The 22,639-nt window shown below is 37.0% G+C and overlaps 1 protein-coding gene across 7 annotated transcripts in view; it reads right to left on the reverse strand.

The window, feature by feature from the left end:
- ATXN2 (ataxin 2) overlaps window positions 1-22,639 on the reverse strand; it is a 116,024-nt gene that overhangs the window by 27,508 nt on the left and 65,877 nt on the right. For 3 of the 7 annotated variants that reach the window (XM_059408425.1, XM_059408424.1, XM_059408423.1), the window contains exons 7-15: window positions 20,481-20,572; window positions 19,376-19,573; window positions 17,718-17,896; window positions 15,669-15,914; window positions 13,023-13,205; window positions 11,006-11,203; window positions 10,535-10,642; window positions 10,211-10,281; window positions 1,419-1,723 (exon numbers count right to left, since the gene is read on the reverse strand). In XM_059408425.1, the coding sequence (XP_059264408.1) occupies window positions 1,419-1,723; window positions 10,211-10,281; window positions 10,535-10,642; window positions 11,006-11,203; window positions 13,023-13,205; window positions 15,669-15,914; window positions 17,718-17,896; window positions 19,376-19,573; window positions 20,481-20,572 (1,580 nt within the window). The remainder of the gene's footprint in view (window positions 1-1,418; window positions 1,724-10,210; window positions 10,282-10,534; window positions 10,643-11,005; window positions 11,204-13,022; window positions 13,206-15,668; window positions 15,915-17,717; window positions 17,897-19,375; window positions 19,574-20,480; window positions 20,573-22,639) is intronic. The other 4 variants (XM_059408422.1, XM_059408421.1, XM_059408426.1 and 1 more) reach the window with 2 other exon arrangements.

The raw sequence follows: 22,639 nt of genomic DNA on the forward strand, positions 1-22,639 counted from the left end.
TTTTTTTAAAAAACTGCTAAACATACATTAAACAATTCTTACTAGATCATGAATTCTCTTCATTAAAATGCATACATGTATTTCCCACACCTTAATCAGATTAAGGCATGCCCAAAAAAGGCAATTTTTTAAAAAGTGGGGGCACCTGGCTGGCTCAGTTATTTAAGCATCCGATTCTTGATTTTGGCTCAGGTTATGATCTCAGGGTCCTGGGATCAAGCTCCACCTGGAGGTCTGCATTCAGTGGGAGTCTGCCTGAGGATTCTTTCTCGCCCTCTCCCCATCCCCGAACCATGCATATGCATGTGTACAGCAAATACATAAATAAATCCTAAAAAAAAGTGTTAATATATCTTCTCTCAAAGGCAATCAACAAATCAACTGAGAAAATAAAATATCGCTAAAGGCAATCCCTAATATACCAATTCTCTAGAATGCAGTATTTTCTTTCCTTCTCTCTCTCTTTTTTAAGATTTTACTTTTAAGTACTCTCTACACCCAACATGGGGTGGAACCCACACACTGAGATCAAGGTGCATGCTCTGCAGACTGAACCAGCTGGGTGCCCCCTTGCATGCAGTATTTTCTAATGCAACCAAGTGTTTTCCTACATACCACCCACATACCACTATTGGGAAATAAAAATTTTTGCCTCATATTAAGAATAAGCACTCTCTGACAGATGAATAGGCTGCATTCCAAAAGTTCGGCTGTAAATGGATTGTATGGAACCCAGAATAGATAAATTAACAGTGGTTAGGCTGAAATGACATATCAAATGTGGAGGATTAAGTTTATCTTAAGAAATCTAACAATTAATAACAATCCTAACAATTAATAAAACGTTTTCTGACGGAAAACATGCTGAATTCCAAGTAGGAGCCAGACACTGTTATTTCAATCTGAAAACTGATCTTTCCCATCTTTCTAAGCTCTATTTGCTTTTAGTGCCTTTTAATGAAAAAAAGTTTTAGAAAATAAATTTCCACGTTTCAAAAGGTAGAAAGTTAAATTTGCCAATTAATTTATTATAATAATCTGCCAACTTGTCAATAATAACTTGTCATCTCTTTCTGGCAGCAGCAGTTCTTGGTTCTAGCAGCAGGGCTAGGAGGGGGTACTGACCAGCATTCAGGGGATATACTTCCCAAAACTCCCTGTATATTTACCAAAAAAAAGTTCTTCTAAATTTAGTCTTGATTTTGGCTATGGGGAACAAAACTGGGGAAGGAAGGAAACAGAGTACAGAGTACAAAGACTTAATTTACTTAAGAAGTCATCTGTTTACAGTTGTTTGTAACCTGGGGGGGGTACTCAGAAAGCAGTCCAAAAGTCCAGATAGATTCCTGAGCTGAAAGCCCCTGTACACTCTAAAAAAAAGTAAGTAACAGGATGTGCTCAATTCAAAGTTTACTCACTCAGCTGCATCTTTCTTCTCCTCTTTATCATCCTTCTCTTGTTTACATCCTGGACTGGAAGTCTGAACCCCTTGTGATGTGACCTCAGGTCCCCTCTTGTGCTCCGTGTTACTGAGGATTGAAGGGGAAATGCTGGGACTGTTCGGTTTGCTGCTGCTACTGGTGCAATTGCTGCTGCTATTTTCAATGAATGAATCCTTAGCATTTGGTTCAATTTTGTCTTTGATCAAATCTCTTGATTTTTCTCCCTCTCTATTTTTGTTTAGCAGTTGATCCATAGATTCAGAAGTAGAACTTGGCTGTAACTGAATAAAGAAAACAATTATATTTAAATATTTTAAATAACTCCATAATCAATTTTCTCCATGAGCGTAAGCAAACTAATACTATTTATAAGCATGATATACCAAATAAGGCTTTTTACATTTTAAGAGTAATGTACTTACTATAAAGCAATAATAACAGAACATATATACAACACACCCATAGTCATCTAGGCACTCAAATATCCTAACCTCAAAAGTTAAATATCTACTAACTGCCTACCATGTGTCAGAAATTGTACCCTCTGAGTATGGAAAATACGAATAGTTCCTATCCTCACCCTTACCACCTGGGTGAAATCAGATACCTAACAAAAATGTGGTAAATGAAATGGGATCCTAAAGGAAAAGCAATTTATAGAAAAAGGTTTCTCAGTGGAAGTGCCATGTAGTCTAAGGTATAAAAGTTTGGGGGTGAGAGTAGCCTGGAAAATGGAATTATCTAAGCTAAAGAAACAACATGCTTAAAAACCCAAGGGAAAGGGAGAAACAGAAAAGCACTAGTGGACTAGGACCTGGGCCTGGACTGCAGAAGTGGTGGGTTGGCAAGTCCGAAGCAGGTGGATTCAGAGGGATAGAAGGTTGGTCAATTAGATCTTCTAACCTTATCGAAGAAGGAAAGTGCAAAACACAAGTACCAAGACGAGTAGAAGGCTAAGATGTTAGTGAAGTAGGTGCTGGGGTTTTTAAGTTTACAGGCTAGAAGAAATCAATGCTACTACTGTCTGAAGATGATTGATTTAAGATGCCATACTCTCTAGAAAGGTAAGAGAAGCAGCTGAAGGAAATGACAAGAAAAAGAGAAGGAAAAAGACACCAAGGAAAAGCCGCCAAAGTGGCAATGTGAATAGAGCAGCAGCCCCAGGCATCAAGAAGGGACTGCATGAGCTGGACAGAAAAAAAGGGTCTCTCCCCAGCCTCAGGATGGGCAAACAAATGTCAAGGTCTCACTGCTCAGGCCCTTGGCAGGCTGGCTTCTTGAGAGCATCTCCAGCTTCACCACATCACCTAGACAGTCACAGAATCCACAAGCAGCTCATGCCGAAAGGTGATGATAGGATCATTTATTTGAACCCAGTGGCAACTCAAGTTACAACAGGCATTTAATGTTTAAGCCAGCATTTGTTCAGGTAATTTTTAGTAGCAGCTACCTACATTAAGAGACCAACTGCATACTGCAGAGATCTCTTGAGTATTTCCAGAAGTCTTTTGAGTGAGACAAAAATGAGACTTTTTTTTATGTTACTCATATATAATGGAAAACATACCTAAAGTACTCACTATGGTGTGGACACTGTTCTAAATGATTTAACTCATTCCTTTAATTGCTACAACAGACCTATGTGATGTAGACACTTACCACCACCTCGTAAATTGATAAACTAAGGCACAATTCATGCTTTTCAGCATTCAGCTGTATTTCCAACTGCAGTACACTAAAGAAGCCTAAGTGAAAACTGAGATTTTTTCCTTCCCCTTACCACTTTTTTCCAATAAAACATAATATATAAATGTATTGGTTTCAGGCATACACCACATTCAATATACGTATATGCTGCAAAATAATCAATGTCTAGTTAACAGCCATAACTGCAGTTAAAAATTTTTCTTTTGACAACTTTTAAGATCAATTCTTTTAGGAAGTTTCAAATATTACAGCACAGTATGACTGACTAGAGTCACCATGCTGAACATTACACCCCCATGACTTATTTTATAAATAGAAGTTTTTATCTTTTGACCCCATTCACACATTTCACTGTCCCCTGCCTGTGATAACCAATCTGTACCTGAAGGGCCTTTTTTTTTTTTTTTTAAGATCTCACACATAAGCGAGATTATGCAATTATTTGTCTTTGATTTATTTTACTTAGCATGGTGACCACAAAGTCCATCCACGTTGTCACAAATGACAGGATCTCCCTTTTATGCCTCAATATTCCTGTATCTATATTACATATACATAAATATGTATATGTATTTGTATATACATATATATACACACCCCATTTTCTTTATCCATTCACCCATCAATGGGCACCTAGGTTGCTTTCATGTCTTGGCCACTGTAAATAATGATACAATGATTGCAATGATGCAATGGGGATCCAGCTATATTTCTGAGTTGGTATTTTCATTCCTTTTGTATAAATACCCAGAAATGGAACTGCTAGATCATATGGTAGTTCTATTTTTAATTTTTTTATTTTTGAGGAACCTCTTAGCACCTACAGCAATTTATGTTTCTACCAAAATTGTACATCTTAGCCAACACTTGTTATTTTCTTAAATTTTTTTGGTAACAGACATTCCAAAAGTATGGGTGATATCTCATTGTGGTTTTGATTTGCATTTCCCTGGTGATTAGTGGTAAGCACCTGTTCGTGGACTTATTGGCCATCTGTATGTCTTCTTGGAAAAGTGTTTATTTACATCCTCTGCCATTTTTAGATCAGTTTTTTGGGGAGGGGGTGTGCGCTACTCAGTTACAGGAGTTTTGTATGTTGGATATTAAATCCTTATCAGCTATGTGATTTGCAAATATTTCCACCATGTAGTAGGTTCCTTTTCATTTTGGTTTCCTTCACTGTGCATTATTTTAGCTCTTGTTACTTCTGCTTTTGATTTTAAATAAAAAAATCACTGCCAATCACTGCCAACATCAAGGAGCTCACTGCCTAGGTTTCCTTCTAGGAGTTTCTGTTCAAGTCTTTAATCCATTTTGAGTTAATATTTATGTAGAGTGTAAGACAGTCCAGTTTTATTCTTTTTAAAATTTTACTTATTTGAGAGAGAAGGAGACAGCACACATATGAGCAGGGGAAGGAGTGGAGGGATAGAGAAAGAATCCCAAGCAGACTGCATTGAGCGGGGAGCTGATGCAGGGCTCAATCTCCTGACCCTGAGATCATGACCTGAGCTGGAATCAAGAATCAGATGCTCAACCAACTGAGCCACCCAGATGCCCTAGTATTATTCTTTTAAATGTGGTTGTCCAGTTTTCCCAACACCATTTAATGATGATACTGGCCCTTCCTTATGCTTTTTTTTTTTTTTTTTTAAATTTTCTTTATTTGAGAGAGAGAGAGCAGGGAGAGGAGCAGAAGGAGAAGCAGACTCCCTGCTGAGTATGGAGCCCAACATGGGGCTCAATCCCAGGACCCCGCGATCATAACCTGAGTCGAAATCAACAGTCAGATGCTTAATCAACTGAGCCTCCCAGGCGCCTCTCAGTCTATATTCTCAGTCTATATTCTTGGCTCTTTTGTCATAAATTAATTAACCATATGTGCATAGCTTTAGTTCTGGGCTCTCTATTTTTTGTGTAACTGACCTGTGTATCTGTTTTATGCCAAGAACATACTTTTATTACTGCAGCTTTATTATATAGTTTGAAATCAGGGAGCATAATGCCTCCAGCTTTCCTCTTCTTTCTCAAGACTGCTTTGGCTGTCTGAAATATACTACAGTAACACAATTTTTAGGATTATTGGTTCATTTTCTGTGAAAAATGCCATTGCAATTTTGATAGAGACTGCACTGAATCTCTAGGTTGCTTTGGGTAGTATGGACATTTAATGGGAAAACTGAAATTCTTATGTGATTTAACAAACAAGACAAGTGATTGCCAGTAAAACACTGGGGTTTTGTTTTGTCTTGTTTTTTTGCTAATAAGAATTAATATTCACTGAATACATACTGGATGTGTCATGTACTATATTAAACACTTCACATTAGTATCTCATTTAATTCTCATGAGAACAATGAAATTGGTTCTACAATAATCCCATTTCAGCTTGGTAGTGTTTCACACAGGGTATTTGTAAAGGAATGATTCAAATCAGACACGTTTACTTACCTCCAAACCCCATACTGTTAATCTGTACAGATCAAATTACTAGGAATTCGTACACAAATAAAGTTATCAGCATCGTGCACATAGCTATATTAGATCCTGCAGATGGCTGTCAAGTAAAACGAAAAGAAAAAAGAAAACCACAGAGTACTCTTAACCTCTGTCTCAAAGAAAGACTAGAGATTTCCGTGAATCACATAGTTTGAGGCCACGTGTATACTATGAGGACGGCTCTGATAATTCACTCACTGAATAGCAGAGTACAGCCTATGTGTTAGGTACTATCCAAAGCACTACTAGAAACTTAAACACACAAATGGCTGGGCCTATCTTTTACTAACCATGTGATTCTTGGCAAATTATTTAATTTGTCTTTACCTCAGTTTCCTAATATACACACTGGAAATAATAATAGAGGCTGCTTCAAAGGGATGATAGGACAATAAAAGATTGATCACATAAGCATTTAAGACAGCATAGGATACATAGGTAATATTCAATGTGTAAACTACTAATGTTATTTTACCCTAATTGAAGTATAAAGTTCACTCTCAGACATTTTTTAATACCATCTCCTTGCTTTTCAGAACTCCTTTATGGACAAAAAAGTTACTTATACAAGACTTAATGTTACATTAAATTTTTCAGGCTCCCAATAGTAATAGATTAGAATTCCTAAAAAGGTAGTGTTCTAATCCTACAACCACCTGGACTTTAAGAGTCAAGCATTAAAGAAGATTTACAGAAAACTGTGAACTGATAACATGAGAAACAAAATGTTTTCTACTAAATGAAGTTACAAGCTTATTAAAAATACACTATCGCTAGGGGCGCCTGGGTGGCTCAGTGGGTTAAAGCCTCTGCCTTCGGCTCAGGTCATAATCTCAGGGTCCTGGGATCGAGCCCCACATCGGGCTCTCTGCTTGGCAGGGAGTCTGCTCCCCACCCACCCCACCCGCCGCCTGCCTCTCTGCCTGCTTGTGATCTCTGTCTGTCAAATAAATTTTTAAAAATCTTAAAAAAAAAAAACAAAAAAACCACTCTAACTCTATTGGTGCCTGGGTGGCTGAGTTGGTTAAGTACCCGACTCTTGATTTTAGTTCAGGTTATGGTTTCAGGGTTGTGAGATAGAGCCCTATGTTGTGAGATGGAGCACTGTGCATAGAACCTACTTAAGACTCTCTCCCTCCCCCTCTCCCTTCCCTCCCCACCTTAAACAAAACAAAACAAAAACACTAATTCTGAGACAGTGTGTTGCTGACATAAGTAAAGACAGAGAGATGTATGGAAGAGAATTCAGAACCCAGTAATGAGAGTTTCCACAAGAATGCAAAGATTATTCAATTCAGTATCTTTTCTTTTTTTTAAGATTTTGTTTGTTTTAAAGAGAGAGAGAAAGCAAGCACAAGCAGGGGGATGGGCAAAGAGAGAATCCCAAGCAGACTCCACACCCCCCAACATGGGGCTTGACTGATCCTATGACCCCTGAGATCATGACCCAAACTGAAACTAAGAACCTGACAACCAATCAACTCAGCCACCAGGAGGCACCCCCAATTCAGTATCTTTTAAAAGAGAAGGTGCTGGGACAAGTAAGAGCAACAAGCACAAGAGTAAATCTGGAAGCCTACCTCATACTATATATAACAATTACTCAAAATGGATCACAGCCCTAAATTAGACTCTTAGAAAAAAAAATAAGAGTAAATCTTTATGACTATGGATTAAGCCATGGCTTCTGAGATATGACACCAAAAGCACAAGCAACAACAACAACAAAAAAGAGATAAAGTGGACTTCAGTAAAATAAAAAATTTTGGGATAAGGGTCAACATCTAGAAAGTGAAAAGACAACTGACAGAACAGTAGAAAAAAATTGCAAACCATGTATCTCATGTGAGACTTGTACACAGAATAAAGAACTCAATAATAAGACAACTCAGATTTTAAAATGGGCAAAGGATCTGAATAGACATTTCTCTAAAAGAGATTTATAAGTGGCCAAGGAACACATAAAAAGATGCTCAACATTGTTAGCCAATATCAAACCACAATGAGATACCACAAGGATGTCTACAACAGAAGAGACAATAACAAATGCTGGCAAGGATGTGGAGAAACAGAAATCCTTATATGCTGGTGATGGAAACCACAATACTCCAGTTGCTTTGGCAACAGTCTGGAAATTTTCCTCAAATGGTTTAAGACAGAGTTACCATAGGACCCAGAAATTCTACTCTTATGTATATACACCCGAAAGAAATGAATATATATGTCCACAACAAAAACTATACTAATATTCATAGCAGCATTATTCGTAACAGTCAACATATGGGAAAAACTCGAAGAGACATTAAATGATGGATAAATAAAATGTGGTCTATTCATACAATGGAGTATTATTAAAAAGCAATGAAGTACTGGGGTGCCTGGGTGGTGTAGTTGGTTAGGAGACCAATTCTTGGTTTCAGCTCAGGTCCTGATTTCAGGGTTGTGGGATCAAGCCCTATGTTGGGTTTCCTGCTCAGCAGACAGATTGCTTGAGATTCTCTCTCCCTCACCCTCTGCCCCTCCCACTGCTCGCACGCTCTCATGTGCTCTAATAAATCTTAAAAAAAAAAAAAAAGCAATGACAGATGCTCCAACATGGATGACCTTTGAAAATATTATGCTAAGTAAAGAAGCCAGACTCAAAAGGCCTCATATCATGAGATTCCATTCATATGAAATGTCCAAAAGAGGCAACTAACTGCAGAGAGAAAGCAAGCAGACTGTCTAGGACCTAAGGAAAGGGGTGTGGGAGAGATGTTTAAAAGCAAAAGAGGAATGACTGCTAAGGGGTATGGGGTTTCTTCTGGGGGTGAAGAAAATGTTCTAAAACTGACTGTGGTAATGGTCATTTAAATCTGTGAATATATAAAAAGCCACTGAATTGTACACTTTGTATGGCTAAAATGTACGACACGTAAATTTTATCTCAGTAAGACTGATACTACTAACCCATATGTTTCAGAGTAAAAATTTTCTTTCCTTCATAACATGATAAATTCAACATAAGAAAGGACTGAATGCTTGAGTCTAAAAAGTAATGTGAGAAAATAAAAGGGAATAGGCAATACCTATAACGAGCTCATTTACGTCAAATGGAAGATTATGCAAAATAGTATCATCTATTCTTTAGGAATCTATTCAGATGCAGTGTAAAGAACTGCACAGAAACGAAACCCTCCCCTCTGGCAGAAGCATGCAGCTGAGGAGACCAAGTACATAAAAGAGCTTTAATTGTGTTGGGAATACATGACATATTAAACTGGCTATCTGGGCATTTGGTTGTAATTCTCCATATCATGTCCATGGATTATCTATGGCTTAAAAAATTAAAATTTAAGTTCATAATCACTAACAGCATTAAAGCTGAATAGATAAATTGTGAAAAAATGTGGTATGTAATATTTTGAATGGTGCCAATAAATAAAGCTATCACCCAAAAATCATTAATTTTTAGGAAGCTAACACAGACTATAACAAAGCTGCCCTTTGACTGATTCATCTCTTAAGTCAACCATATTTTCCAAAGGCTGATAATCAGATCTTTTCCTCTAAGAAGCTAAGTTTCAGGAGAACTTCTTGCATTGGTCCCAAAATGACTTGATATACAAAGTGTATTATAATAAACGTGTACAAAAGAACACAGTGTTCATCCAGAAGAGATGGGAGAATGTTCGGAGTCCTAAGACAGATAACTGGTATTAAAGACCAATTTCTGGGGCGCCTGGGTGGCTCAATGGGTTAAAGCCTCTGCCTTCGGCTCAGGTCGTGGTCCCAGGGTCCTGGGATCGAGCCCCTCGTCGGGCTCTCTGCTCAGCAGGGAACCTGCTTCCTCCTCTCTCTCTGCCTGCCTCTCTGCCTGCTTGTGATCTCTGTCAAATAAATAAATAAAATCTTTAAAAATAAATAAATAAATAAAGACCAATTTCTACCACAATACATTTGTGTACAAAGTGTACATCTGCAACTATCCAGAACACCAGGGTCCATTACATCTCCCACTAGCCCTACCAGATAATTAATACCCTGGCTTTGCTCTACTCTTCACTGAATAAAGTAATCAAATGGGGATCCAATAATAACTTATGTTATGGCTGACTTTAAATGTCAAAATTATATTCTCTTTCATTTGGTATCTGTATAGTTCTCGAGGTGCTGATTTAGTTACCTACTCAAAAGCACAAGCAGAAACACCTGGGTGGCTCAGTCCATTACGCAACTGACTCTTGATTCGGCTCAGGTCATTATCTCAGGGTCATGAGACCAAGCCCTGAGTCAGGCTCTGCGCTGCTCAGCTGAGAGTCTGCTCAAGATTCTCTCTTCCCCCTCTCCCTTTATTCCTCCCCCCACCCGCAAGGTCTCTCTCTCTCTAAAAGTAAGTAAATACAATAAATAATTTTAAAGCACAAAGACAACTTTAAGAACGTTTAGCTTTCTACAGACATGATTCACTGTTTCCGAGTATGCATATAACGCATTTTTGCAAATGAAGGATCTAAAAATTTGTAATCATGTTTACTATTCATTTTTAAAGTTCTAATTCATTAATCAATAACAACACTTACCCTAAAATCATTCTTAAACTTCTTTAAGTCATCAATCTGCTTTCTGTGTTCAGAAACAATTGGTGATATACCTATAAAATTACAAACTGTTAAATATAAATTCACTGCAAATCTTTAAAATTCTTTAGGATGAGATACTGGAAATAAAAATAAGCTTTTATTCAATATATTATTTATAGATTTTGATATTTGTCAAATTATGCATTTAAAATGTGCATAATCCTAAGAAAAAGTGTTGACCAAAACCAATCTGTACTAAGCATGAGCTTAGACATCTCCTTCCTATTTCTGTAATTATACTGAAAGACTTTTTAAAGCTCTAACCTTTATTTTCAGTCTTTGAGAAGCTAGGTGATGTCTCATTGGGCTTCACATTTTCTTTATTCCCTGCAGGAGAATTTTGCCTCTGATCTTGAAGCCTGGAATCCTTAGCTAAAAAAATACGTATTTAAAAAAAATAATAGTAAAGTAAAATGGGGAGATATTCAACAATTTTTATTTCCTATGGTTTGTGGAAAAAAAATTTTCCATTTAACCAGAAGCTTTTCCCTTGGCAGACAAATGAAACACCAACAACTTTATTTATATTGATATTCGCTACCTAAGAATGTTAACCCTTGTAACAACAGACCTTCAAGAATAAATATAAAACTGTATTATACTTCATTTACACAAATTTTAAATTTACACTCAAATACATACCTATGAATAAATACAGCATTTTTCATATTAGTGTAACACTTTTAACACTCAACTTCACAAATGACATGGAGCCGGAAGCCCCTTCTTACATACCCTCAATAGACGGGGTGACAGCTCTGTTGGATGCAGGACTGGCAGGTGTAGGAGAAGCGGCTGGAACAGGCATAGCAACAGCTTCAGCTGGAATAATACCAGCTTGAGGAGAAGCAAGAACTGGCCCACCAGGAGTATTTCCAATACTGTTCTGTCTGGGAGACCTGGGTCTATGAGTTTTAGGGGATAATCTTGGAACTACAAGAAAGAGAAAATTGATCCATTACATTCTTAGCTCAAATGTCACTTCTTCAAAGAGGCTTCTTAGAATATTTAGGTAAAATACTCCTGGTCAACCACCATCCCTATTACTCTTTATCCCATCACCCACAGTGGTGGTAACTGAAAACACAAATAGCTGAAGAATGACAGCAATTACTAACACCTAAGTACAGCTGCAGTTCTTTCTTATAACTAAATAGATCAGATTAATTCCAAAAGGCAGTACTTTAAATGAAATTAGAAACTGGATTTTAAGACAGGATAAACCCCATTTTTTAAGATGAAGACAGCAACATTCTCCACTAAGAAGTGAGGTGTTTCTTTAACAATGGGGTGGCAGATCCCAAAGAAAAAGGCTTACTTGTTTCTTCTTCAAATAATAAACTCAAACACCTTTTGGCAGCTTGCAGCCAATCCTGTATGCTCTTTCCAGCCACCTCAAGAGGCACTTTAGAAGAACTAAGAAAATCAAGGAACCGATTTAGCCAAAAGCCGAAGATAATTCACCAGGGTTCCTGTTCCACCTGACCTCAAGTAAACAACTGTTAGGTTTCTTAATCCATTAAAAACCCATTTGTAGAACTCAGATTCAACGGTTTAAAGAAAATGGTTCTAATTACAATTTAGTGGTTCTTTACTTTCTTAAGTCATAGGATCATGGAAGGAAACTATCCAACAACTGTCATTTTTCTAATTAGTATTAAAAAAAACTGCAACACCACCCTGCATGTATTCCTAATAACAGTTATTGTTTTCACTTCTATTATTATGTTGTTACTCTCAAAATTCACTTCCAAATTCTCTAAGCAATGTCAAATGATGAATGGTACAACTGAAGAAATAAAGATTTTTAGAAATTCTATTTTCTTGTTAAGTGAATTATTTCCTTCTAATAATTAACACCTAATTTCTAATTAGATTATGTTAATAAAATATCTAATTTCTAATACCTAACTTCTTTTGGTCTTCCTTGAAGACCAAAGAAGAAAACAGAATATACAAAGTAACTGACCATAAAATTATGCATACATGATGCTGAGCAATGTGTATCGATGAAGTTTAGAGAGTTAGGTATGTTTTTGTTTAAGCCTGAAGATCTTTTCTTTTAAAAATCCTATCTGCTGATTAAGACAGACTATGACTAAAAATCACAATCACTGCATGTTCTAACTCTCCACAGTTATCATGGAAGCAAAACATTAGGTAGCAAAAGCAGTTTGGGACTGAGCTTACAGTTAGTCTTTTTATTTATCTTTTATACTTTTATAGCTGCTGTCAGCACATTCTTCAGGCTTATCACAGGTAAAACTTGGGCCCATCATGTATTGATATTCCTTATTAGGGAAATAAAATCAGGAATTAGTACCATATACAGATGCTACAGGAATACACAGCATTGTAAGCCCAAAGTAAGTGTCTGTGGCTAAGAAGACAGGAAATACAGTTTGTTCATATTATGTTACATACTTTATTTGTTTTATATTTGGGTGGTACTCTATAGAACTATGATGTATATTCCTGAACTTATGAACCTCATATGAATCTTATCACAAGTCCATAAAGTAGAACAGGCAAAAATTACTCTAATTCATTGAGAAAACTGAAATTCAGAACGATCATATGGTTTGCTTTAACATATGGTGAATATGTGGTGGAAACCAGAATAAAAATATAGGTTTCCCAATTCCTGGTTATTCCAATAATTTTAATATATACACTGAACTCAGCCCTTCTTACATACAGCAGAGTTACAAAATGTCCACTGTCATTATGCCCCGAGCCAAGTGTTACCTACCCCCGCTGACCACTGATGACCATGTGCCCCCCGCAGGACTAGTTCTTGCTGCTGGAGGAGCAGCTGCTTCACTTGGTGGGGTATGGGATACAAATTCTAGGCCACTGGAAATGGAACCCCTCCCAGCAGAAACTCTGTGATTTCGAGGGTGTCGCTGGGCCTTTGGGGACATCCTTGGAGGCCCTAAGAAAGGAACAGTGAACATCACATAAATGCTTCAACGTCCATCAGTACAACTTTTCTGCTAACTACACAGACCCTATTCACGCATACACACACACTCTCTCTAGCTTCTCCTTGGTTATAAAAGAAAGAACAAAAACAGAAAAACGTATTCTTGGCCATATTCCTTCAGAATTATTCTGTGGAATGCCACAAAAGGTTTTATAAATAAATTTTATATTATTTCCCTGTTTTTTAAAGAAAGGGAGGGATGAAGTTGGTGTCAGGAAATCAAACAGATGTTGTAACTCTTCAAAAATTTTTATTCATTTGTTTCATCTATATTCATTACTTGTGGGCATATAAAAATAAATATATTATAAAATGTTAACAGAAGTTACGCTACATGATAGGATCAGTCTTATTTTACCACATACTTTTTGCTTTTCCCCCTCAAACTTTATTATTTCTAAAATTAGAAGAAGATTCTGAAACAGACTCTTAATCCCTATATACTTTTATATTATTGAAATATGGCAATAAATTTTACAACCCATGCCTTAAAACAGTCTTCACCTGTAAGCAGTTTCTCAGGCTGAACAGGCTATAAGCTGAAAATTCTACTGTTAAGGCATGACCTGAAAGACTAAAATAACTGGCATTTGGAGAAGAAATGTGCACTACATGAATCATCAAAAATTCTAGATCATTAATTGTCACCCCATTAGTGCCTTCTATTTCTAAAGAAGTCTACTCTGCATTCAAACAATCAATCAAGTGAAATCAGTAGACAGAATGGCTCTCAGTAGAAAAGCCAGACAGTGCTAATACTCAGCAAAACTCATCCTTAAGGTCATAGCCAAGGGTTCTCACCCTTACCTTCCTGCCAAAATCTTAAGAATGTCAAATAAATTTGTACCCTCAGTAGGAATTTAATCATGGACACAATCCTAAAAAGAAATATTAATGTTATATATTATAGTTTTCAACTGGAGAGGTGATTTATATAAAAAAAATTAAAGAATTAGGTATATGCATATCATAAATTTTTTATACCCACGTAGAGAAAAAGAGTAAGAAAGCCAGTTGGCATAGCTCAATGAAATCAAACTCTAACTTAAAAGAAATTTCATTCTTTTTGGTAATACATAAAATACAAAATACTCTCCCATATTAAACACAGAAAACCACTGAATTTCATAGTTCTACATTTAAAGTTCACCTAGCTACATGACTGGAAGACATTTTAATTCAGATCAGTTAAAAAGAAAAACTGGATAATGTAGCAGCTCTGAATACCCAGAAGGTCTATTTTCTACGTGAACGGTCCCTCTTACAAGCAGTGTACAATTTACTATAGTGAAGACGTTCATACTCACTGAGTCCTGCTTTACTCAAACATGAACCACAACAAATACCACAACAGATTTTAACTTTTCACTTAGTGGCCACCATCACAAGCACTTTCTAGCAAGGAAGTCACCTTGAAAATCAGTGCAACATGCTGTTCAAGGTCAGCCACTTTAGTCAGGATCACATGACCTCCCTCCTGCCTGGATGGCAACAATTTATTAAAAAGCGGCCAACGTGGGTTTTCTGCAGGGAAGAACTTTATGCCAGAAAACTGTATTAATCTCAGCATAAGTTCTATCAACTACGATTTTAATGAATAAATCGGGACTAAAATGTAAACATATATACCCTGAAATAATATCAAAAATACATATTCAGACAATAGGTTTTTACCATATTCACTGCATTTATATTAAAAGTCTCATTTGTCTACAATACCTCCATGATTTGATATGTAGTAACGGTAGACTTAGCATCAAACACTGCATGAGAATTACAGGATTTTTTTTTTTTGACAAGGGCAAATGGTTTTTAACAACAATGTTTTATTTTAGATCAAAGACTGCCAGGTTAGACTTTCACTAGAAAATATTACAAAGCTAATTTTCTTAAATTCCCCAAACATAAAACGAATCTCTGTATTATAATCTAAGAGTAGTCACACAAAGGCAGCTGCATGGAATGTTCTTTTCAAAAAGGACCATTACTGCCTATGGCCAACAGGTAGGTTCACGAGTACATTGGCCAAAGAGCTATAAAATGAAGGTTCTACAGTAAGTCCAAAACTGGTGAAGAAAGTTCATCATTTATCATTAACCACTATTTATACTGTATATTGAGAGGGACAAAAACCTGGGGCAGACCTTCTGGGGCTGTAAAGGAACATCATTTTTACCAGGCAGAGATAAGCCCCCATTCTTATAATCCAGGATAGTTCATAGCTTCACAGAGCATTTATCAAATTTCTCTCCAATGAACAAAAGGTTAATAGAAATAGTTTTAATAAACTAAAGTTAAAACACGGAAATTATAGGCTACTAAATAATGAAGAGGAAACTATTTTGTAATTATAAACTCACATAGGAGTTAAACAAAGACAAACAAAAACATGAACAAATTGTGGTATTGTACCTTCTGAAGACATGCGTTTAGGCATAGTAGAGACAGGAGCTGGAGAACCATGAGCAGAGGGGTGAGACGGGGGTCTGGATGGCCGCGAGGGGGGCCTGGAGGGCGGCCGTGTAGGGGTGGCTGCCCGAGGTGGAAGAGAGTTGGGACCTGACTGGTAGCGAGAAGGTGGGCGAGAGGAAGGAGATGGGCAAGGCGATGGCCAGGGAACACCTGACAGAACAAATGATATGAAGGAAAGTATAAAAACTAAAGAAAAAAATGAGGGAAAAAAGTAAACAGAAAAAAAAGTAAAATGACAAAAATGATTTCTTGTACATTTTAACCCTTTGAGGACAGTCATTTGATTTGTGATAAGTTTTAGCATAACTTAACTGACATAAATTCACATTTTACTTTAACCTCCTTAAAATTAAGTCTGTTTAAATGAACATACGTTCCCAAAGGGTTAATTAGGATCTACACATACTATTGAAGAAGACAGTTAAGACTTTGCCTATTAATCCTGCTTCTGTAACTGTTTCTCAATAACCAATTATTAAAAGGAGTATTAACATAAACTAGATAATTTCACACAATAAATGACAAAACTCAGGAATAAGATTACTTACTAATTTTAGCTTCTGAAACAGGAAAATAAGCAGGAGCTATTATATCCTGTTAAAAATGCTGTTTTTTATATAACCATTTGTGATTCTCATCTAATTTGTATTTGAAGGTAAAATTTAGTTTTAAATCTCATCAAGCAAGCCCATTTAGTAGAAATATAACATTACTTCTATTTTTTAGCGTCATAAAAAAGGTTACTATTCATTGCCTTTTCAAAAATCATTTTAACCTTACCAAATTAGAAAAAAAGGGGAGACCTGCTAATTTATGCAGTTAACACTTACTTAAGTGACTGCTTAATAAGCAATGCAACTAGAAAGCAGTCATCACCACATAAGCTGACACTGATGGATATGCACAGGTCAAGATACAGCTAATGTGTAACATTACATATCACTTACCTTAATCTTAGGAAAACAGTCCAGGTCTCCTCTCCACAGGGTTCCACACACTTGAGTATTACACATTTCCTAGCCCCCTTCATGTTTTTTCCTTGAAAATTCTGTTCATGAACTAAAATTCTTTACTCAGAGAGCAAAGAAATTTCACCCCCAATACTAAGTACAGAAAATACTCAAGAGTGTTTATTTGGAGAGGAATTCTGGAGACTCAACAGAAACAACTGAAATTGGAAACTTAAGTGTTCTCTACTTTTCTAACTTTCTGAACCTAAATATCTTAAACTGAATGTCCACTTTGTTCCCTAGGTTATAAACATAGTTCTGCTACGGTATTTCCGTACTGCCTATAGCACTTCCGTCCAGTATCCCTGACTCACATGAAAGATCCATGACCTATGAGCTATATTCAATCTTAGATTTAGAGGTAGAGCAGAAAAATATCTTCCTCCTGAAGATGCAAGTCTCTTTCACTGTACTTATGATTAATTGCAAAAACCGGTCGTTTTTATTGTTTTTTAAGCACTTTTCTTTCTTCATCTTCTTCATATGACTCTTGGTCATATCTTGTATAGCAAATTACCTCAAATTGTTTCTTGAAATAAGCAGAGTATAAACGTGCAAACAGTTAAGGAATTTAATCTGTGTTAACTACTGAGCATTTCACACAAACTAGGATTTCCCATATAAACTACGTTCAAGTAATTTTATCATACAGGGTTTTTAAATTGAGAACCTATCCAAAGTTTCCAATTTCTTTGTATGTGGAGTGTTTTCTGGCCAAGTGAATTATCTTTGGTTAAATTTAGCACTTTATCTTAACACGTGAGTATTTCATCACACTAAATACTATATATGCCAATGATTTATACTAATTCTACTAATTTGATATCCACAAAGGCAAATTTTAAATAGTTTTGAAGTAAAAACTACTCCACAGAAAACACTGAAGATGTGCATGCTTTTACCAATTATGTTAAACTTAAATATTCAGAAAACTGTATATTTGATTGAGGACATTGACAAATTTGGTCAAAATACTTGCCTCCATTAACTACTCTTTGGTCTGAACCAGAATTCGGGTTGAAATCTGAAGTGTGAGAGGTGGATCTTGACGGCATGGAGCCCGATCCAGGCTGGCCCATACGCGGTGAATTCTGTCTCCCACTTCCCCAGGATATGACTTCTCTATTTCTTTGTCCGGGAGGAATATATTTATTTTCCCTGAAAATGAGAGATTCTCTAAATTATTTTATCCTAACAGATATCAGGCCAATGAAACAAATCTAAAAATAATTTAGGCAGAAGTGAATGCTTGTTATAAAAAGGTTAAACACTAAACCAAAATATCTCACTCCCTAACACCCCTAATTCTTCCATGTTACCCTGAAGTCTAGCCTCTGGCCTTTCCTTTCTCTCAGATTCTCCTCCTAAGCAAAAAGGTTAACAGATTTGTGTTCATTCTCATCCTACTTCACCTCTAAATGGCTGAGTCTATCAAATATGGTCCATCTTCTTAAGACTTTCTTTGTCCTTGGCCTTCTCTGCTTTGTTTTCTCTTGGAACTCTTCTTTTTATACCTATTCATTGGTTTTTTCATTCAATTATTAGCAATGCTGACAAGTCCTAAATCCGCACTCCAGTCCCACAATCTCAACATCTCCAACTGAACACTTTCATTCAAACCATCACTCTAAGCTGCATCTTCAAGAAATAATCTGTATCTTACTCCACCAGGTATGTAGTACTTGTTTCTCAACACGTTTACAAATAAATTAAAGACCTGCAAGCCCCTCAAATGCAATAAATTTAACAAAGGGCTCATTCTATCTCCCCTCAAATTTGCTCTGTTTTCTATCTCCATTCTATCTCCATTTCTATCTCCATTCTATCTCCATTCTATCTCCAGTACAATTACCAATCAACTTATCAAATAAACCTCAGGCTCACCCATGATTTTTCTAACTTTCTCTCACCAGCCCTGGTCTAGATGGTTACCAAGTTTTCACATTTGAACAATTTCAATACACTAACTGGTCTCCATGTTTCAGCCAATTCTCAAATGTCCCAGAGTTCGTTCACACCATCCGCTCCCTACAGGGTGCTTTTTAACAGGACACAACCCCTTCAGGACCTCAGTTCCTATCACCAGCTGCCACCACTGCACCCTCCACATCACCCATATGCCAGACAGATGAAACAACCAGCCTTATCCTCAGTTGGCCAGGTTCTTTCACATGTGTTTTCATCATCCAAGGAATGCCTCTCTCTTGCTTCTCGATGGGCAGCAGACAATGCTACTATCCTATCACAAAATTTCTCTTCTGTGAGGCTTTCTCTGACCCCACTGGATACATGCTAGTTCTTTCTCACTCTGAATACACCTCTAATCCAGCAAATCCTACTGAACTGCTATCATGTTCTGTGCAGCATCCCCCCACCTGATTGCTTTTCTGTAAGCAGCTCCTTCACAGCTTGGCTTGCTCATCACTGTACCTCTAACACCTGGCTTCACAGAGCTGATGCTCAAAAAATATTTTCTAAAATTACTACAATCTTTTCTCTAAAAGAATCTTAAACCAATTCCCCTTGCATTCTCTACCTAAGCTACATTAAAGGAAGATGAAATAATAATAATACACCTTCTCACACAGACCTTGAGTTGTGTATCCAAAATACTGCATCATGATTTCCTTTAAATACCTAGTGTTTATGCTGTGGCCCTCACGTTCACTGGAATTTCTCTGAACGGCTGTGTATTTTTCTTCTTCACTCCTATCATCATTTTCCAGGGCCACCCGGGCTTTGTACTGGGCACTTGATTCAATTTCTTCTGCTAATTGGTTTGCCCTTGCTTCTCGTTTTAAAAATTCTTCTGAGTTATCCCTTTCTAAGGGTACCCTGAAACAAGAGGAGGGGGGGAGCAAAGTGAGTATTTTGAAGGCACAGTTTATATATCTGTCCTAATCAACTAGTAAGAGTTTAGAGTTTGAAAGACTGATAAAAATATAAAACACTTAGAGTGATCTACTCATGTATAAATCAAAATTAGAAATTTTTTTTAAAAGTTTCACTTTTCCCTAGAAGAATATAAATTTCCAAAACTGGTTAAATAAACTATTCTCCCATAACATGTACACTTGCAAACTTAAGAATTTTTACAACTTAAAACAAGAACAAAAATTATCTAGAGCATAAAATTAGAATACAGGTAAACTAAACTATATTTATGCCCTGTTTTAAAGAGAATTTATCAGCTTAAGCAGTAACAGGATTAATTCTTTCACATAACTGTTTAACTTAAAATCTAACAGAGGAGCGCCTAAGTGGCTCAGTCGGTTAAGCATACAACTCCTGTTTTCAGTTCAGATCATCCACTCAAGGTTGTGAGATCAAGCACCATGTCACACTCCACACTGGGTATGGAACCCACTTAAGATTCGCTCTCTCCCTCTTCCTCTGGCCCCGCCCCTCTCCCCCTCTCTTAAATAAAATACATTAAAAAAAAAATCCAGGGGTGCCTGGGTGGCTCAGTGGGTTAAAGCCTCTGCCTTCGGTTCAGGTCATGATCCCAGGGTCCTGGGATCAAGCCCCACATCGGGCTCTCTGCTCCAAGGGGAGTCTGCTTCCTCCTCTCTCTGTCTGCCTCTCTTCCTACTACTTGTGATCTCTGTCTGTCAAATAAATAAATAAAATCTTTAAAAAAAAAAAAAAAAGTCCAACAGAAAAATTTATTCAACATCCTAATATAAGTTGATGAAAGTCAAAGACAAATGTACTAAAATAAAAGCCAGGTTTTTAAACTTACGTATATGAAGATAAACTGCTATCATATGTAGACACTACACCGTAATTTTCTTCATTATATCGAAACATATCATTGGGATCCCATCCATTAGACTAGAAGAAAATAAAGCATTTTTCAAAATGACAAAGTATTTGTCATGGAAATTGCTTTAACTCAAGCACAATCAGTATCTAACATTAATAATATCATCTGTAATAGCAAAATCTATCCACAACAGTTAACCACTACTAACTTCTTGGGCATAATTCCAGATGCACTCTATGCATTCATTAAGAACATGATCAGTTAGATAAAGTTCCTTTTTAATTCAAATAGGATCTTCTTATTCTATAACTTGCTTGGTCTTTTAATAAGTCTTAAGTACCTTTCCATACCAGAATGCCATTCTTTATAGTGGAACCACAGTGTTTCAACTGAATGGAAGTACAATAAATCTAACTCATGTCCTCCTGATGGACAGGATGTTTCTAATTTTTCATTATCAGAGATAATGCTGCAAAAAAATCCTTACACATCATTATTTCCAAGTCCTATGGATATACCAAGACAAAAGTAAATTCTCAGAGGTGAGACAAACTATAGGTGTGTTTTAAACTTTTATAAATATTGTCAGAATGCTCTCTGGCAACTTAACAGTTTATCCACCTTACTATCAGTAAAAAAGGAGTACCTGATTTGTATCCTACGTAGGTGACGTGGTGCATAGACCTGAGAACCTCTCTATTAGGTTATATTGAATTCTTTAATAAAAGTCTGAAAATGAATAATGATGTTCTGCCTATATATTTTCAGTTTCATAGCTGGACTTAAACATTAAAAACAGATTTGTTTTTTTGTTTTTGTTTTTGTTTTTTAAGATTTTATTTATTTATTTGACAGACAGAGATCACAAGTAGGCAGAGAGGCAGGCAGAGAGAGAGGAGGAAGCAGGCTCCCTGCTGAGCAGAGAGCCCGATGTGGGACTCAATCCCAGGACCCCGAGATCATGACCTGAGCTGAAGGCAGCGGCTTAACCCACTGAGCCACCCAGGCGCCCCTAAAAACAGATTTGTTATAAAGACTTCTCCACAACAGTCAATGGAAGATTCTTCATCCGATTCAAATTTTGGTACCTAAACATTCATATTTGGCAAAAGACTTTGCTTTCTATCTCTTTACCTTATTCTAATTATGTTTCACATAATTTATAGAATCCTAATGATAGTCTTTACTACTAAGCATTGTTTTATATATGATGTGTTAACAGAAAAGTAAAAATAATACACATTAAAAAGCTTTTAGAAATAGCAGATTTTGGGTGCCTGGGTGGGTCAGTGAGTTAAGCCACTGCCTTCGGCTCAGGTCATGGTCTCGGGGTCCCGGGATCGAGTCCCACATCAGGCTCTCTGCTCAGCGGGGAGCTTGCTTCCCCCCTCTCTCTCTGCTTGCCTCTCTACCTACTTGTGATCTCTCTGTCAAATAAATAAATAAAATCTTAAAAAAAGAAAGAAAGAAACAAACAAACAAACAAACAGCAGATTTTTGGGGCACCGGGCTGGCTCAGTGGGGTTAAGTCTCTGCCTTCGGGGGCACCTGGGTGGCTCAGTGGGTTAAAGCCTCTGCCTTCAGCTCAGGTCATGATCTCAGGGTCCTGGGATCGAGCCCCGCATCGGGCTCTCTGCTCAGCTGAGAGCCTGCTTCCTCCTCTCTCTCCGCCTGCCTCTCTGCCTACTCATGATCTCTGTCAAATAAATAAATAAATTCTTAAAAAAAAAAAAAAAAAAAAAGTCTCTGCCTTCGGCTCAGGTCATGATCTCAGGGTCCTGGGATAGAGTCCTGCACCAGGGCACTCTGCTCAGCAAGGAGCCTGCTTCCCCTCTCTCTCTGCCTGCCTCTCTGCCTACTTGTGATCTCTGTTAAATAAATAAAATCTTTAAAAAAAAAGTAATTTTTGTGGAGAATGGTCCTAATTTTAAGACTAAGAAATCTACTTACTGCTTTATTTCTAATGCAACTTAACAATATATCTTAATAGTGAGTACGTCTTCCTCATATAAGAAGCCCAAGAGTCTTACCTCTAGGAAAGGTCAACAGTCAATTAAGACACTAATTTCCTTAGGCTGCCTCATTCTGTAAAGCATTCAAAACAAAACATGCCAGTTTTTCCACTTTCCCATGTT

Source organism: Mustela nigripes, chromosome 8 (genome assembly GCF_022355385.1).
Source record: "Mustela nigripes isolate SB6536 chromosome 8, MUSNIG.SB6536, whole genome shotgun sequence".
In the NCBI taxonomy this organism is placed as follows: Eukaryota; Metazoa; Chordata; class Mammalia; order Carnivora; family Mustelidae; genus Mustela; species Mustela nigripes.